Below are 18,894 nucleotides of genomic sequence, written 5' to 3'. Positions count from 1 at the left end.
TAATTCACATTATCCCTCTTTTTTAAGACATACAAAATGAAATCTCAAATTAATCACAATAGCTTAAATATAAGGTGCTTAAATAAAGAATACAAATTTTTACATAAAGTGAGGAAGTTTCACTTTTAATTACAACTGATGTGCAGGTATTTCTCTATGTTTGCAATTTTTATATGTTAGACCCTAAATGAATGATTTCTTTCCAAGATTCCTTCATTTAGGATCTAACAGGGCTAAGCTAGCCGCACCCCCCCTTTTTTTTTTTGTTCGACGATGCGAGCCCTTTGTTAAAATTTCCATAGCTCACCACTGATTATAATGTTCAGTGATAAAGTTTTTTTCCTAAAAAATATGTACAAAAAAGCGGGTGGCGTCTTATATGCCGGCAAATACGATAGTCAATTATTTAGAAACTACATCAAAGCTAAATTCTATTTAAGATAACATAGGAGAAACATTCTTTCATATAGTAACATTGATGTCCTGATTTAACATGACAATTATTATATTAGATTTAAGATTCTGGATTATCTAAAGTCCTGTTTATAGTTCACTCTTATGGAGAAAGGTTCTGTGGGTAGAATATGTGCCTTCCATATGCTTGGGATTTTTAGACCATCATTATTGGGGAAAAGATGACACCAGGCACTACCTAGTGTTGAAACCTGCTTATCAGGGTGGTGGTCTCATACTAAGTGTGAAGTGGCTTAAAAACACACCATATAAGATCATTAGAGAGCAGGATTTCTAGATTATTTAATGATTACTACATTTGCACCACATGAATGGACTATTGGTTTCAACCTTTCATGAATGCAGTTATTATAAAACACTCAATTAGCAACTCCCCCCCCCCCAATATTTTTTTTATCTGAAATGATTTTAAGTATGAACCTGAATTTGAGATAAAAATAGAAATTGGAAATTTAAGCATGTTAGTTTATTAAATATTGAATACATTCAGTTTAATTTTAAATATTAAATATTACATTAAAACATTTTATATCATTTATATTAAAAATTAAAACTGGTCATTAATTAATGATGGAAACATTTATACTGAATATATTATTTTTAATAAATGGCTTAAGGAAATTACAACATATACTAGGATATACATTAAAATAAATGTTAACACACTTCCAATATACATTCCATGGATATATTAGTGTTACATTGAAGAGTTGGAGCACTGATAACTCATTGCCCTAACTCTTGAACATTAAAAAAATAAAATAAAAAATCCAGAGTTCCTTACTCTTCAATGGATTACTTAACAACTGACTTAAATACCATGTAATTCACTGTACATGTTACAATATGTACCTAATTCCCATTGTACATATTGTAGTATGTCACAAGTTAAAGTATAAACCACTTATACACTGGTATCCAGAAGCCAAGGACCAACTACATTTTTACCTGTACACAAAAAAAAAAAATTATTACTACAGCCAAATTTGTACATAAATTTATTGCCAGCATACTGATAAGGTACACAAAAAATGTGTTATAAATTTTATACAAATTAAATTGCAGCGTGTTTTTGGCATAAGTAAAAATTTCCTAAGGACATAGTTAAGGAATTAATGTACAGTGCTTATAGAAAACTATGCTGAGAGCCATTTCAGTATGGAATATGTCCACCCTGAATTGCATTACAGCTCTCACAATGTCGTAGCACCAAGTGATTCAGGAGTTTTTGAACTGGCCTAGGATGGTGCAAGAATAAGGCTTTGTTTGTTTTCTGGAGGGGAATTTCGATTAACAGTGCATCTCCCTATTGTGTCCCAAATGTGTTCTGTGGAGGTTAGATCTGGGGAGCATGGTAGCCACTCAATTCAATTAATATCCTTAGTCTCAAGAAGTATCTCCACTGTTCATGTATGATGTGGTGTGGCATTGTCATCCATAAAAATGAATTCTTTGCCTACAGCACCACGGAACAGTCAAACATGACATTGAAGAACTTTGCTGCAATATCGTTCACCAGTCATAGTCGTCCCCTTTTTTCCAACACTTGTAGCTTGGTGCATCCATGAAGCATAATGCCTCCCCACACCATGACCCCAGCAACATTGTATCTATTCCTTTCAACAGCATTCTCACGATGGTAAGTAGTATCACTTTCATGCCAGATCATGTGTTGTCTAGAATCAGAGGAAAGACTAAAATGACTCTTATCTGTAAAGAGTACATTAGCCCATGGTGTTTTGTCCAATTTTTATGAATACAACAGCACTGAAAATATGCTTTACAATGAGGGTATAGATAAAGGGACACAGCTACTGGCCTTTGGGCGTATGGGCCTACTTGACGTAGATGTCTTTCCACAGTTTGTCGAGATATCTGTGTACTTGTGCTTGAATGAAGCTGATCTGCCATGATTCATTAATTACGCTTTACAGTTATAATAAAAAATCTGTCATCATGCTCTGTGGTAGAGCGAGGGTGACCTATGTCTGGAACACTTTCCATGGATTTGAAATGCTGCCCAGTGCCCTCAATACAATGCTATGTGAGATTTCAAACTCTCTGGCAATATCAGTAAAATTCTGTGGCCTTCTTCAGGCTTTCCAATAATTCTTCCCTGCATGAAGTCATCTAGATGATGTCTGAGACATTACAACATATCCAAGTTTGCAACTTTGTTCGTTCACGAAAAGACTTCCTTCAAACATAATTCTCTTAGTGCAAACTTTTGCCTTTTATCCTTGAGTGTTACCACATGACCCCTTTGCACACAATTCGAAACTGTGAATGTGTACCTGCTTTCTACTCAAAATCATCAGTTACACAAATTTCCCCAAGCTGATTTGTCCGATTTGTAATCTTCAGAAATAATGTTTATCCTTAGTTTTGTACCAGTGTAAAATACACTGTCTGCCAATAATTGTCTGGACACTAGCAATTTACAGTTGATACCAGCAGGCGAACCCTATCTGGTATGTTCACCTTTGGCTTTCATTACTTCCTGCACACTTTGAAGGAGGCTTTCTGGCAATGTGTGGCAAACATCAGGTGGAATTTGTCTCTATTCCTCCATCAAAGCACCACTGAGTTCTGCGACAGATAGAGGACATGCTGCTCTGGACTTCAATCACCACTCCAATTGTTCCACAGGTGTTCAGTGGGGTTGAGGTCAGGACTTTGTGCAGGCCAGGGAAGTCGTTTAACACCCATCTCTTCATACCCCTCCATAATAGCTGCAGGTTTATGGCATAGGACTTGATAGTCTGTTCTGGAATATCGAGGTACTGTGCTGCTTTCATGGAACTATGGCTTCCAAACCAGCTGAATACACCTCAGACCATTACTCCTCCATCACCACCAAACTTTACTGTGGGTACAACACACTGTGATAACAAGTGTTTACTGGGCTGCCTCCACACCCTGCCATCAGCTGGAAACAGGTTAACCTTGATTCATTGCTCCAAAGTACCATTTTCTCTGGTGAATTGTCCAGTTCATGTGCTCTTTGCACCAGACAAGCTGCCTTATTCGTTGTTATGAGTTCAGCTTGTGTGCCTCCTCTCCTGTGGAAATCCAGTAAATGGAGTTCTTTTTGTACAGTATTAGTGCTAATCATGGTGTTACTTGCACTCTGGAACTCATCATGGATAGTCTGTGCCAATTATAGTTGTTATTTTGCGTACCACCAATTTTTAACATCCTCCTGTCGCTGTCAGCCAATTTTGGCAGCTACCCTGGATGTTTTCTTATACTAGTGCTATCAGAACATCTCCATTTATTGATCATATCGTCAACCATTGATTTTGGATGCTCCATTTGAGCAGTGATGGCACGTATGGACATGCCACCTATGTGACAGCCCATGGTAACACCTTTCTCAAAGTTGCCGAGTTCATGTTGTGTTGCCATACCACTGTATTTAATTGCTACAGTGAAATACTGCTTACTACTATCTGTATGCCAGTTTTTATTTTATTAACAAACCTGGAATGTTCCATAACTTCAAATAACAGGCATTGTCGTCCAGACAATTATTAGTAGATAGTGTAAAATTTCTATTAGGTTTGCTGTCATGGCTATTACTGACATTCAACATAGCCTTTATTTTTCATGACACCATAGTGCAGGGGGGATCAAAGTATTAAAAACAGTGTGAAAGGTAAATAACTTTTTGCACACACTTTTTTCTTTATTAAAAATTGAGTGTATTAGGAAAGTACTTGCCATTGTTAGCAGGTCTAATCGCAGGTAGTATGGTGTCCTTTTAGCAGAATGGAAAAGGAAAGATTTGCAAAAACAAGTGTTCTTTGCCAGTGGCAGGAAAAAGACCCAGAGAAAGGCCAAGATGTAGGTGGATTGATACAGTAAAAAAAGTGCCTTAGAAGAGAGAAATATAAGATCTGATAATGTAATTTTGATGGACAGCAGTTTAATTTGGGGAAAAAATTGTTGGTGAATAACACAGTGGTACGTTAAAAAAAATCTGGATATTTGTCAGTTTTTACATAATGAAATGAAGCCTGATTTATTACCCATCATTGCAGGAGCACCATCAGTACTAATAGACACAAGTTTAAAAAGCGGAAGTTTGTATTGTTTCACAAATTCATCAAATGCCGAAAAAATCAGAAGTTGGTACTGATGTTCATTTAGTACTGCTATAATATCCTGTCCCCAAGGGTATGTATGAGGAATTTGATGATGATCATCATCATGTTTAAGTATGCATATGCTTATTTTTAACTTTTTGAAATACTTTTTGTACTTTATTCAGCATGGTTGATGTCAGAGACTCTCCTAAGCCTGTATGTCCCATAAGTTATTTACCTTGGTAAGTGTCACTTTCAAGAAATTAATCCAATCTCCTAACTCTCTTCTCCCAATTTTTGATGAAGTCTTGTACATAACAAAACAAATTATGTATGTTGGAGTTACTCATACAGCATCGTATTTTCTTGTTGATTTTCGTTAATTTGAATACATTTAAAATTGAAATAATTTAACATCTTTGAAAATGTAATAGATTATTCTAGCGTATGTCTCAAAATAATGGTCATATTCCTGTGGAAGGAAAGAGGATGTATTTGTGAATTAACTTCCTATTACTCATAATAAAATTCATCATTGTAAAAATGGTTTGTTAGTTGTATTTTATTAATATATGTGATTTGTATGCACGCAAACATGCACAAAGAGAAAAATATTTGCAGGTGAACTCTACATAATCATTCAAATGGAATATTAGCAACTTTATTATTTATTTATTTATTTATAGGTGCAGCAGATGGCACTGCGTGAACTGGAGCGTAAGACACATCAAGAATCTCCTGCTAAAAAGGTTAAATTAAAATCAGATAATTCTTCTGAGATAAAGACAGATGACAAAAATCAAAATTCTATAGAGGATGCAAACTCTACACCTCGTACTTACAGTAGACTAACAAGGCAAACTGTTGGAGGAAAGAGAACATCAAACTTAACTCAGGCAGTAGGTAGACTACACCAAAGAAAACACAAAGTTGAGGTGAGTAACAGATGTCAACATCCTCCCAACTTGGTTAGAAAAAAAAAAAAATTAACTTGTTAAATATGGGATGGTCTAAACAATCCTGTTGATAAGAGGAATTTTCCCTGTCACTGAGTTAGTTTTTCTCAGATTGAGGTAACTATATTTTCTTACTAAGAAATTCCAGGTTTTTGCTTGATATACAAAATGGCTTGCATGTGATTTTCAGATAGTTTTAAACCAAAGTACACCAGACCTTTTTTAAAAAAAATAAAATAATCATCCCATCTGATTTTAATTAATTATTTTGAGAAATTGTTTCGTTGGTCCAAACTGATTAGAGAATGGAGTTTTATTCATATTAACTGGATGATTTGTGCAAAAAAAAATTAATTTCTGTGTATAACCCTTCCTTCCTGATAACTTTGATACTGTCGTTACTGTCTGTAACATTCATGGAAACTTTCTATGTGGCTGAATATAACCCTTCCTTCCTGATAACTTTGATACTGTTGTTACTGGCTGTAACATTCATGGAAACTTTCTATGTGGCTGAATAGATACACTTTGAACATAATATCTTAATTGTTTGAAAACATTATTCACAAGTTTATCATAAATTCATCATCTGTTTTCTAATATCAATACCAATGTTCGGCTATTATAACAGCACTAAATGATTAAGTTTATATTATTAATAATCATGAATTCTTATGTTACATAAATAGTAACATGAATGTAAAATTTACAATTAAGTTAGTAGAGGATGGCATCATGTTTTTAATATCATCATTTGTTAACGCTCAGGTTGAAGATATTTACTCCCAGTTCATAAGATTATTTTATTCTCTGTCTGTGCATAGTAAGTTGCTGCTTGATATTTTTAATTGGGTCTAGAATATTGAAGAAAAATTAGCACTAAACAATGACATAATTTATATTTGCTATTACATTTTCCCATACCCAGCTATCATTACCATCCACAAACACATTTGGATAAATAACTGGTGGAAATATAGGATACATAACATATAGTGATTGGATACTTAAAAAAATAATTGCAATTATGTCATAAGCATTTACTGAAAAATCTTGGAATTTTTCCTCTACAGAATGTGGTTAAAACTGTCACTTGTCCAGACTTCCTTTGTAAGGATATGGAGGTTTGATGACTTCTTTTCAGGAGAAGCTTTATCTATATAAAGTTTGTTGGTTCACTACCTTAAAAGATAAGTAGCTAAATACTAGTGCACCACTAGTGATGGAACATTTTCATTCCTTTTTTTAGCTCATGTGTTTGGATTATAGCACTGCAGAAATATAAAGCACAAAAAATATTTTAGTGTATATAGAATTTAAAAAAAAAACCTTATGTTTGGATAAATTAAGATGCATTCATGCCTGTGTAACCTCATAACTTTCATGACACTAGATTGACAGAAAAAAGACCATTATAGGTTTGATTCTGGTCAGCGAGAAAAACTTTTTATATGCTTTTTTCCCCAGCCGGTGCCCAAGTAGTTTTTTAATTCAGAACTTGTTTTTTTTAACTAAACAACTCAGAAAAACTGACTCTACAACTCACATTTTTACATCAATAATACAGTAATCTATCATTTATCTGACCTCTGAAACAGTGATTGTTCAAAGATTCAAACCCGTGTCAGCCGACCCCCGTCCCCCGAAATTATATAATTATACTTTCCCACAATACATTAGTGCTCCTGTGCAGTCAGCTGAATATAGTGGCATTGTTTATTCTCTTACCAGCAGATATATTCTTTGTGTGTGTGTGTGTGTGTGTGTGTGTGTGTGTGTGTGTGTGTGTGTGTGTGTGTGTGTGTGTGTGTGTGTGTGTGTGTGTGTGTAGAAGTATGTTATCTGTAAGCAAATATAACATTAAATAGGTATTATAATGGAAAAATTATAATGTTAATAAAAAGGAAAAAAAAGCATAGTGCCTTAAGTGGATTCATCACTTTTTGTTTAGAATGACATCTTAATGATATAATCCTGATTTATATATGGTCTCTTGTTTGCATTTATTTAGGCTATAGCAATATCGATGTTTATTCTTCTTTTCATCAATGTACTATTTCATAATGTAATCTTTTATTTCTTTCTAAATTTTGCAAAGGCAAAGATTACAAGCATTAATATGTATGGTCTATTTTTGTCATTTGTGCACTTGGCTTGCTGTATGATGTTAAAAATCTGGCCATTTGTTATTCCTTTCTGAATTGAGACATCAGTACAAACTGCTGATTTCTCTCATTTGTGTACTAAAGAACTAAAAGAAATATCCTGTTTCTTAGAATAGTTTCATTTCCAGTTAACTGTCTATGTAAATTTGTATTTACAGTCACTTCATAAATCCATAGGCTATATATATTTTAAAATGCTCGAAAATGAAACATTTTTTTCCAGGAATGATTCACTCATCATTTGGTGATAAGTAAACCAACATGTGGAAAACAATTAACTTTGTTTGTTTCTGTGCTAAGTGACTGACATTATAACACGTAACTTGCTCATATACAACACATAATTAAATTCATTTTAATTGAGCATGAAAATAAGGATTGGATTTTGTATGATGATTCATTGATACGAGGAGAATAGAGGATGTCAGTAAAATAAAATAAAGGATGTCAGCGATACAGGACTAAATATGCATTTGGCTGCTGCTATAATCCAGGGGAGGGGAGTATATGGGAGAATGTAGTTAACATGCACTCACAAATTAGCATTGATGGGTGCAGGTCAAGTAATTATTATGGGGGGATTTCAACTGTGGGGACATAGATTGGGAGGAGGAATGGTCACAGACAGGGAAGGAAATAGAATTTATACAGCTGCTAAGAGATGATTACCTGAGGCAACATGTAATGGAGGGGACACCAGGTTCAAGAGTGCTAGATCTGATCGTTGCATCAGAGAACTTGACACTTACCAATCTAGCTATGCTGCCTCCAGTTGGAGAAAGCAATGATGTAATCTTGAGCTGGGAGATTGCCAGACATGCAGAATTTTCTATTAAGAAGGAATATATGTGGAATTGCAAAGAGGTGATTATGACAAGGTGAAGAGACAGCTTTCAGCAGAACAATGGCATAAGAATTTGAAGGAGGGGAGAGATATTGTTGGTGCATGGGAGGTGGTCAAGGGGGTGTTTAAAGAAAGCAGTATCTGAATGTATAATCTAGAGTCAGAAGGATATAAATCAGGTAGGAGTTAGATGGATGAATAACTTCATTAAGTAGGAGTTGCAGACAAAGAAAAAATTGTGGAGGGGTTATAAAGAAAAAGGTCATCAGCATACCCATGAGCAGTATAAGGTGTAGGCAAGAAGGTTGACTGGTATGGTAAGGATGGCCAAAGTTAATTACGAGAGAGAGCTTGCTGATGAGGCCAAAGTCCGCACGGTTAGCCTAGTGGTTGTGCGCTTCACAACCATACGACTGGGGAAGGAGTGCCCCAGGTTCGATTCCCGTCGAAGACGTGAGGAATTTGAGGATCTTCCTCGGCCATAGCTAAGTTAGCCGGTCTTGGGCGCAGGCAGTAGAGTTTTTCCGACAGTTTATCTGGCATTTTTCATCCCGCAAACAGGCAAACCCGCCCCGTGAACACACACGGATCTACAGCCATAAATACTTACCCCCCGTGAGGGGGCTCAACTCGCCCCAATAGGGACAGGGGAGAAAAAGGGAGGAAACTCCATACGAATAAATTAAAAAGATGAGGCCAAAAGAAACCCTTAGGAGTTCTTTTGCTTTGTGGCAAGTAAAAGGAGGAATGACCAGGGAAAGATGACTTTAAAAAGTGCTGATGGTGGGGAGGTAACAGAACCAAACCAAATAGTTGAATTACTGAGTGAGCATTTTTGCACGGGTGTATCATCTAAGTCATCACTATTTAGTCTTGAGCAGCATAATATTAGATCCTGAACATGGACCTTTTTATCAAAAGGGTCATTCAGTCAGAATTTAACAAGAAACAAAATTCTGAGCTAGACATACTTGTACTTTTAGTCAAGAAAGCAAAGAGAAAACATGTTAGAATTACCCTAGAAAGAAGTAAAATAGAAGTGAAATTTGTATATCTAAGTAAAAATGTATTGTTTAAGAAATTGTGGATATTTTAAAATGCTCTGTGTAAGAATGTATGTCTAAGTGCAAACAAAGGTTGCTAGCTAACTGCCTACGATGACGTAATGCCCGAAGCAAAAGCGTTCATGGAAGGCGAGCTGAATTCGCAATCCGCGAAAAGAGCACTCTTCGAGCAGAAGTGTGACGCAACCACGTGAGAGCGAATGGGAAGGCGCCGTGAATAAGATTCGAATGTGGAAAGAGGGCGCTGTAACAGAGGATAAGTACAAGTTCACACGTGTTTGAATGGCCCCATTTTTTCCTGTTCCGGTTTTTCTCGTGTGGACCAGCAGTGCTGACCGATCGACGGTTCCGGACGGCAACCTCCTTCCTGGCTGCTAACTGGCTTAGCAGCCAATCACAACCATATGATTGGGGAAGGAGTCAGGCATGCTATACGTGAGATGATGGCAGTTCTCCAAATTGGGCCATAGGTAAAGCTTTCGCCTATTGAAATGGCAAAGGATTCCTTTTGACGACAGTCAAGCTAACGGCAGCAAACCATGAGATGAGTGAATGTTTAGGAGAGAAAGGTGGCCATTTCGTAACGAACACATGACTTCCAGGTGGCGGCAATCTACCGTAGCAGGAAGATATCCACTCACAAAGGACGGACGAAAGAACCACGACATCTTCACGTCAAGGTGGTAAAGTACTGAAACTTTTTTACCTATGTAATAATTAACTTTAGAGGGAAAGAAGGAACAAGATTCTGACTAGGATGAAAAAGAACTTTAAAGAAACTTTGTGCTCAGTGATTTAGTGACTGTGTTGGACTAGTAGTCTGAGAACTTAAGATTGTGCAGTTCCTAATTTAATGTAAAGGGGTCAAAAATGACATAAAGTTTAGTTTAGAAATTGATCTTATATTTCGTGCTATGTGTGAACCTAATTCACCCATGGAATGTGAATAGTATACTTGTCAGTTTGAATATATTTCTTATTTGCTTAACTAGTGATTTAGTAATGATTTCAATGATTTACCTTTGTAAAATTAGTTTTACAATTAAGTTTAACATGTTTAGCTAGTTTTACACTAGCTAAACATGTTAAACTTAATTGTAATCTCTTTAGCCATTTAATAAATGTTTTTCTATCTAAGCTTGAGTTTTGTCTGAGCATGAGACTGATTTTACCACTCTTAAAACCACAGACCTATGGTTAAGGGGAATATAAAGGAAGTTGAGAGCATTTAGGCCATGACTGTATGCTAAGATTACTTGAAGATACTTAATTCTTTTAACAAGATTAGGTAACACTTGACCACTGGGAAGGTTTCCTTGGACAAGAATTTTCTGTCCTAAAGCTCTGACTGGCGCAGCTAAAACAAACAAATATCGTCAGAACTTGAAAAGGGAAACGGGTCCCAGAGAGATCATATAGAGATTTATTCTTAGTAGGCACAGGAGAAATAATAATAGTAAATTTATAGAAAAACAACAACATAACAATAAAATTGAATTTCATTTTGAAGAGAAGAACATATAAAAAAGTTTTAAAGCGAATTAAAGTTGGACAGCTCTCAGATGTGAACTGTAGACTAAAATACACAAAGATTATTGAAGAAAAAATGAAAGAGTTTGAGAATATTAACCAAACCTTGGAGATTCAGTGGCTAGCCTTGAAGAAAATCCTGATCGATTCAGCCAGAGAGGCATGTGGTGAGGTTGTCTGCAAGGATAGAAAAATCATAACTGCATGGTGGACACAGGAAGTTAAAGAGGCAGTGAAGGAAAGAAGAAAGCATATCAAAAGTTCCTGGGAAATAAGTCAGCTTGTGCTCGTAGAAAATACAGAGACAAATGTAAGAAAGCCAAACACTGTGTAAAACTAGCTAAACAAAAGTAATGGGTAGACTTTGGTAAAAACATAGAAAACAAATATCAAGAAGGTGGCAATATATTCTGGAGGTTGTTGAAAAAGCTCAGAAATGGAGGAAAAAGTGTTATAAATGGAATTAGAGATGATAAAGGTGACATGAAAAGTCTGTGTGGTTAGCCTAGTTGCTTTGTGCTTCACAACCATATGATTGGGGAAGGAGTGTCCCAGGTCCGATTCCTGTCGAAGATGTGAGGAACTTTAGGAACTTCCTCAGGCATAGCCAAATTATCCGGTCTTGGGCACGAGCAGTAGGATTTTTTTCCACCAATTTATCTGGCGTTTTTCATCCTGTGAGCAGGCAAATTGGCCACCATGAACATACACTTCTACAGCCAAAAATATATCTTCCCCCAGCGGCAGACTAGGCGTCAGGTAGGTTGGGAGTGGTACTAACAAGAAGTCGCATCTAAGTAACATGCAGACCCCGCATAGGAAGTGTAAATAATGCATAGTGAAAGAAGAAAGGTGACATGAAAACTGGAGAAAAATATATCCTTGAAGTATGGAGTAATTGCTTCGAAAAATTGCTAAATGAAAAGAGCAGTGATTAGCACAGTGGTAAAAAACTTTGAACAAGCATACAATCAGGAATACATATCCATACTGGAAGTAGAAAAAGCCATCAAAGGCTTGAGATGTGGAAAGGCAGCAGGAGTAGATGATATTCGACCAGAAATGCTGAAGTATGAAGGTATAAACGTCTTACAATGGTTGCGCTGCATAGTTCAGAAGGCCTGAACAGAGGGACAAATTCCCGATGATTGGAGTAGAGCTCTCATAGTACCCATATATAAAAAGGGAAATAAAACAGAATGTGAGAATTACAGAGGTAATTCCCTACTGAGTGTTCCTGGTAAGATATATGCAAGTATGTTAAGAAACAGTTGAGAAGAATTGTGGAAGAAAAGCTTGGTGAAGAACAAACTGGATTCAGGCCAAATAGAGGCTGTGAGGATCAATCTTCACTTTACAACAAATTGTTGAGAAATCATGGGAATGTAACTAAGATCTGTATTTAAGTTTTGTCGATTTGGAAAAGGCATATGACAAGGTGCCAAGAGAGAAGCTATTCAATACGCTACAGTTATATGGTGTCAATGGGGCATTATATCAAGCAATACTTAGTCTTTATTTGAGTTTTAAGCGAGCAGTTAGAATTGAAGGAAGTACAGGAGAATGGTTTAATGTTAAATCTGGTGTCAGACAAGGATGTACATTATCCCCTCTGTTATTCATTATCTATATGGATCACATTATGAAGGAAAGTGGTATTCAACCTGATATCAAAATTAGAGATGTTAGTGTCAGCTCTTAGCTTTATGTGGATGATGTTATACTTCTAAATAAATCCGCTACAAGTCTGCAAGATTCCCTGACTAAATTGAATAACTTTTGTAATAGATATCACAACAGTTATGAAGGTCAGCAATAACAAGACAAAGACAATGAAAATAGGCAGAAGCATTGAAAATATCAACTGCATTGTTGAATGGAGAACCTATCGAACAAATAAAACATTTCAGCTACTTAGGCACGATTTTTAGTAAAGATGGTAAATTAAATATGGAAATAGACAACAGAATCAACAAAGCTGGTATTGTAGGAAGTCAATTGAATAAATTCATATGGAATAGGAGAGAAATTAGTCGGAACACTAAATTAGCTGTATACAAGACAGTGTTCAAACCAGTTTTAACTTATGAATCTGAGAGCTATGTCAGAAGTAAAACATTTGATCAAAGACTAGAGACTGCAGTTATGAGAGTCCTGATAAAGATTAGGGGCATAAACAAATGGCATGGATGGCAATATCATATTAAAAACGAGGATATTAGGAAAGAACTTGACATTGTCAGCATCCAGGAATTCGTTAACAGAGCTAATCTCAGGTGGTATGGTCACTTAAACAGAATGGGCGTAGAAAGATTAGCAATACAAGGGTTCTCTGCCAGGTTGGCAACAAAACAACCCAGAGGAAGACCAAGATATAGGTGGATTGATGCAGTAAAAAGTGCCTTAGACGATAGAAATATAAGATCTGATAATGTTGGAGTCTTGACAAGTAACAGACTGATTTGGAGAAAATTGTAGATTGGAAGTTAGTAATGATGTAAATTTTTCATGTAGTGCCATCATATCATGTACCCCCCCCCCCCCGTTGAGGGTACGTGGCAGGAATTTGATGATGATGATGAAATATTCAAGAAATACATGCTACCCAGAAGAGTTGTTTGTTTTTATAAATACGAAGTTATAACAAAATCGTTTTACTCACTACAGATTTTTAGCATTTGCTAACAGAAGTGGAGGATTTCCATCACAACTAATATAACTCATTTCAGTGTTCTCATACTTTCCTTGTTAACAATAACATATGGATTAAAATTCACACAATTCATATAATAATGGTGTTATGTACTGTATATAAATTAGGGAAAGTGAAATGTTTGTTACTAATAACTTTAAAATAGTCATATGGAGTATTTAATGACTGTTTATTTTCCAGTAGTCTTTCATTCATATAGGAGGAAAAATAGTTCTGAACCCTTAGAGGAGGATTTCAGATCCAGGGTTGAACTTTCCACTTTGTTAAGACTAAGCAATCAGCATCTGCTTTGCTGGAGTTTATTTTGTAGAAGGTGCCTTGGAAGAACTGAACCTTTTAAATGAACATGAGAAAACAATATTCAAAATGATTTTCTTTAAAAGACTTGCAATGAAATAATTAAGTCAGTTCTAAAGACATTTCTCTTAATTATTAAATGTAAGATTTAAAAAAAAAAAAAGAGGATTAAGAAATGAACCCTTCTAATTCTGTTGACACTCATTATTCCCCCCCCTCCCCCACACACATCTCTCTCTCTCTGAAAAATTACAAACATTGTTTGCACTTGTATAATTGTTCAATAATGAAACAATTATACAGACATAAAATATTTAATGCTATCTTGTTTCTACTTGATATTCTTTGCAGTGAAAAATGCTGTCATTTTATTAATTAAAACATTAATTCAGCATATCCTGCACATTAATGTGTTAGAATAAACACTGATTTTCAGTAAAATTGTGAAATTACTGCAATAGAGAAAAAACAAATGAATAAAATATGGGAGATATATATTTCAATATAAGAATAAATGTTTCTTCTGGTAATTTAGTTTCTTCTAGTAGTAAATTAGTCAATTTATTGGCATGCATTGTGTGATCTTGTTTTGCATACAGTGATGATTCGTCATTCGTGTGCAGTGCTGTGGTCAATTGCTATGAGATGTGAGATGAGATAAGATGTGAAATCTTATATCATAATCATTCTAAATGCACAGTTGATAAGAGTAGGTCTGTACCTTGTACACTGAAACTAAGTTGTTGGTAAGCAGAGAAGCATTTTTTAAACTTGATTTTTCTGAATAGCATGTAGATTACAAGTTAAGAAAGATAATTTACAATATAAAGGAATATTTTACTCTATTTTCTTTTTTTAAATGTATGTATTTTAAATGCACCTCTGTAGTCCAAAGAAGATCCAATGGATACCTCTTCACCACCACTTCCTCCAGTAACAAGAATGGCAACAAGGCATTCACCAAGAAAGGCAGCTCAACAACAGGTGGTGGTGCCATCATCTACAAATGCCCCTGTTACCCGTAGCCAGAAAGCTTCTCAGAAAACAGAAGCAGATCCTTTGCAATCAACTCAAGGTATTTTATTGCGTCTGTTATTACAGTAATACATTGAAATTAAAGGAGTGTATTAAAAATCCATGCAAAAAAGGTATTCCAGTGCATTAACTTAAATTTTTCCTAATCAAAAAGGAAGTACATCATTCTGAAACTATTAATTCTTATGTACCTTCATAATGAATGAATCTCCCATAATGAGTCTTCTGACTCCATAGAGACACCTGTATAATATTAATAAAATAATTTTCTGGCCATTTATGTTATCAGGAATTTTTTACTCTTACAAGACTATACATTGACAAGAGAATACATTACTCTTAAAATTAATATTTTAAGAGTAATGTATTCCTATCATTTGTTAGCTGTACATTTTCCATATTGTAAATGTTTCTGTCTAGTCACATTATCAGAAATGGCTGAAGTCAAAAGTGAAATTATGTAACAAAAACTCATTGGAGATTTGTTTAGTTTTCAATTTGGATTTCTAAAAAAAGCTAAATAAATAAATAGAATCTTCATTATCTTGTATAAGTATTACAATAATTTAATGATAAGAGACCATTGCCATTTCTGACCATCTTATAACTGTTAGATGTGTATATCTACTAGTCACTTGTTCCAGGAACATGTGATATATGGTAGAATTGCTGAGCCACTTGAATTCTTTTCTGTTCTGTGGATATTAATCAGGTAAATCCTCTTAGCTATTACCCACTTAATTTATCCATCACATAAATCACGATTTATGTGAGAACTTTCACAAAGATTAATGATTTTTTTCTTGAATAATGTTTAAATAGTTGAGTTTACAGTTTACCTGTAAACACTGATTTCTTTTAAAACTTGCTTGCATTATTCTTTTGAACAATCATTCATTTTTGTCATATTCATTTTTATACTACTTAAAATTAAGTGATGATCACTTCCAGTTTCAAATCCTCTGCATACTATTATATCCTGAACCAACATAAAGATATCACTATCAACAATAATAGTCAGCGAGGCTTTCTTATTTTTTGTCTTCTCTCCACATGAATGAACTTGTGCAGATATCTATGTTGAAACATGGTGTTAGTAATGACTAGTCTGTATCCTGAGCAAAAATACAGCAGGTACTTACCGTTATTATTAGCCCTTGCATTTTTCCCAAAATGTTCTTGTATTCTTGATGTGATTCATTTCCTACTCTTCTTTTTAGATCTTCAACAAGGACACCACTTTTTCCATATTATTTTTGTTAGTTGCCTGCTCTAATGATATTCCTTAGTAGAACCTTCTGTTGGATCATAGGCAAAATTAAGTTTCACTGTCCATTTCCCTCTTCTGAAGTTTGCCTTCATGTTTGGTGTTGAATGCTATTGCTGCTTCTTCCTTTCCTTGATCATATTTTCTGATTATAACATCCTATACTTATTGTTAAGTGGGATCTCACAGTTGTAGTTTTTGTTTCAGCAATTCCAGTTATGTCCATGTGGGACTTTTCTAGTTCTGTAAGTTTGATTTCCTTTCCATTGATACTCCTTAAGTTGGTGGTAACTGTCTTCAGTTCTTATGACATTGGGTTTGTTCTTCTAAATGGTGGGTTGCAGTTTGTTCCAGTAGCTGACTTTCATTGTTTGCCCTTGTTGCCTGACAAAAAAGGCAGGAGCCCTGTTTAATTGACACTCCATCTGGCATGAAATCTCATGTTATACCATCAGGTTTATTTCTAATTTAAATGATAAAGAGTACAGTTTGGTCAGCCAAGTCCAAATTGCCAGCACATCCTCATTTGCTCGGTACCCAGTAGGTACCTACAAATGGATGCACCACATAACAGTGAGAACCGGACATTGGGTCAGAAGCCCAGTCAGTTCTCTGCATTCCTTAAAGGCAATGTGGAAATCTCCTCTCAGTTATCTGGCTTTGATCCTTAAGCAACCCATCAGTTTTTTCCATGCATCACATTTCTTACTATATACCATTGAATATTAATTCCATCATATACCTATGTAATTTAGGCTTACAAAATCTTTATTGAAGATATCCCGACATGTTACGTTCAGTCTTAATTCCATTTCAGTTAGAAGATTGTATTACTTTGCTAAATTTTTTGAAAAGATATGGATATTTTCTTCCAGTAAGCAGTTGACCAATCCATGGTGGTTTTTCTTTCAGATGTATGCTCAGGCAGATCAATTTCATCAACTGGTATAAGACCACTACTCCATTCATTTGGAGGCCTGAAATGGCTTGAAAAACTCCTCCTATTCAGACTTTAGAGTGAAATTTCTAGATTTTGTGAAAAGTAAAAAAAATCCACGGCCCAATTCCAGTACTACATGTTTACAACTTTTTTGTACTGGAAGTGACATAAAATTCATTCGAGCTGCATTTTTTCATAATTTCTCCCTCCGATTTCATAATGTTGACCTATATATATATATATATATATATATATATATAGTAAAGATACCAAGAAATTTTATACTTGGCTTTAATCCTTTTCCCAAGTAAGCAAAACAAAGTTTTGCATGTGAAATATATTCACGTCTGAGCTATTTTTATATATAGAGGCTAATGACTTCATATCACTTGCCTTAGTATGTATCCTATAATGCAAAGCACACCTCCTTTCAGGCATGTATAATGCAATGAATAATGGGAAGGGCCACTACCGAGACCAGTTTCAACCTTTATTGAGGTCTCTTCAGTGGGAGCCAGACCCAGGAGAGATACCAAGGTTGAAGCAGAAGTCAACGATTAACAATTAACATTTCTGACATAAAGGGTGAAGCAAAATGCTTTTCATACTCCCCGCTATCTGATAGGGAAACAGTGATTGGAAAAATTTATGAGCCAATTGCTCGCCCTGAGCAGGCTTGAAGATTAGACATCAGAATTGGAGTTTAAGATGGCTTTTGGTCTTTTATGTTTGAAGTAATATGTTGCATCCTAATTTGCAGCTAGTTGAACCAATTTGTTGGGGTGTACAGATGCTTTTGAAAAGAACTTTGTTGCTATAGTCTGCAGGAAAGTGTAAATATAGGGAGACATCTGTGTCCAGATGGAGTTGCACATTTCTTATGAACAATGGGACGTTTAGGATCATTCGCAGACATTTATTTTGCAAACGTTGTAACTTGAGAATATTAGTATCAGCGGTATGGCTCCAACCTGGAGAAGCTTAAGTGAGCATAGGACGAACCATCAGTTTGTAGATAAGTAATTTGATTCTGGTGTTCAGCTTACTGTTCCTGTTGATTGGAGGATAGAGCTGAGCAATGGCTTTTGATGTCTTTACACAGAGAGCCTTGATATGGCAGCTGAAAGTCAGCCTTCATCCAGCAGTACACCAAGGTATTTAACCTCTGTTTGCCACGGGATTTTTGTGTTAAACAGGTAAATGTCCCCTTTAGGAAGCATTGGTCTTCTGGAGAATAGCATGGCTATGCTCTTCTGGGGATTCACTTGAAGTCTCTATTTGGCAAACCATTTTTCAATCAGTAGTAGGTTTTCTTGCAGTTTCCTGATGGTGAGATGTGGCTGTAGAGATCTGGCTAATATCGCTGTATCATTCACGTAAAGGGCCATGATAGATGACAATGGATTGTGCAGGATATCACATATGTATATGGAAAACAGAATTAGTGCCAATAAGGATCCTTGTGGGACTCCAGCCAAGATACGTTTCTGTGCTGATATCGCACCATTGATCTTGATTTGC

The 18,894-nt window shown here is 35.5% G+C and overlaps 1 protein-coding gene across 1 annotated transcript in view; it reads left to right on the top strand.

The window, feature by feature from the left end:
* The window catches only part of LOC150103291 (transcription factor E2F5-like), a 119,051-nt gene that overhangs the window by 42,425 nt on the left and 57,732 nt on the right, over positions 1–18,894 (top strand). Inside the window, exons 5-6 of the mRNA XM_090397885.1 lie at positions 5,249–5,497; positions 15,020–15,206. Of these exons, the coding sequence (XP_090254011.1) occupies positions 5,249–5,497; positions 15,020–15,206 (436 nt within the window). The remainder of the gene's footprint in view (positions 1–5,248; positions 5,498–15,019; positions 15,207–18,894) is intronic.

Source organism: Typopeltis vanoorti, chromosome 9, assembly GCF_054136105.1.
Source record: "Typopeltis vanoorti isolate ZY-2024b chromosome 9, IOZ_Tvanoo_1.0, whole genome shotgun sequence".
NCBI classification, from domain to species: Eukaryota; Metazoa; Arthropoda; class Arachnida; order Uropygi; family Thelyphonidae; genus Typopeltis; species Typopeltis vanoorti.
This window is presented reverse-complemented; position numbering and strand designations above follow the sequence as displayed.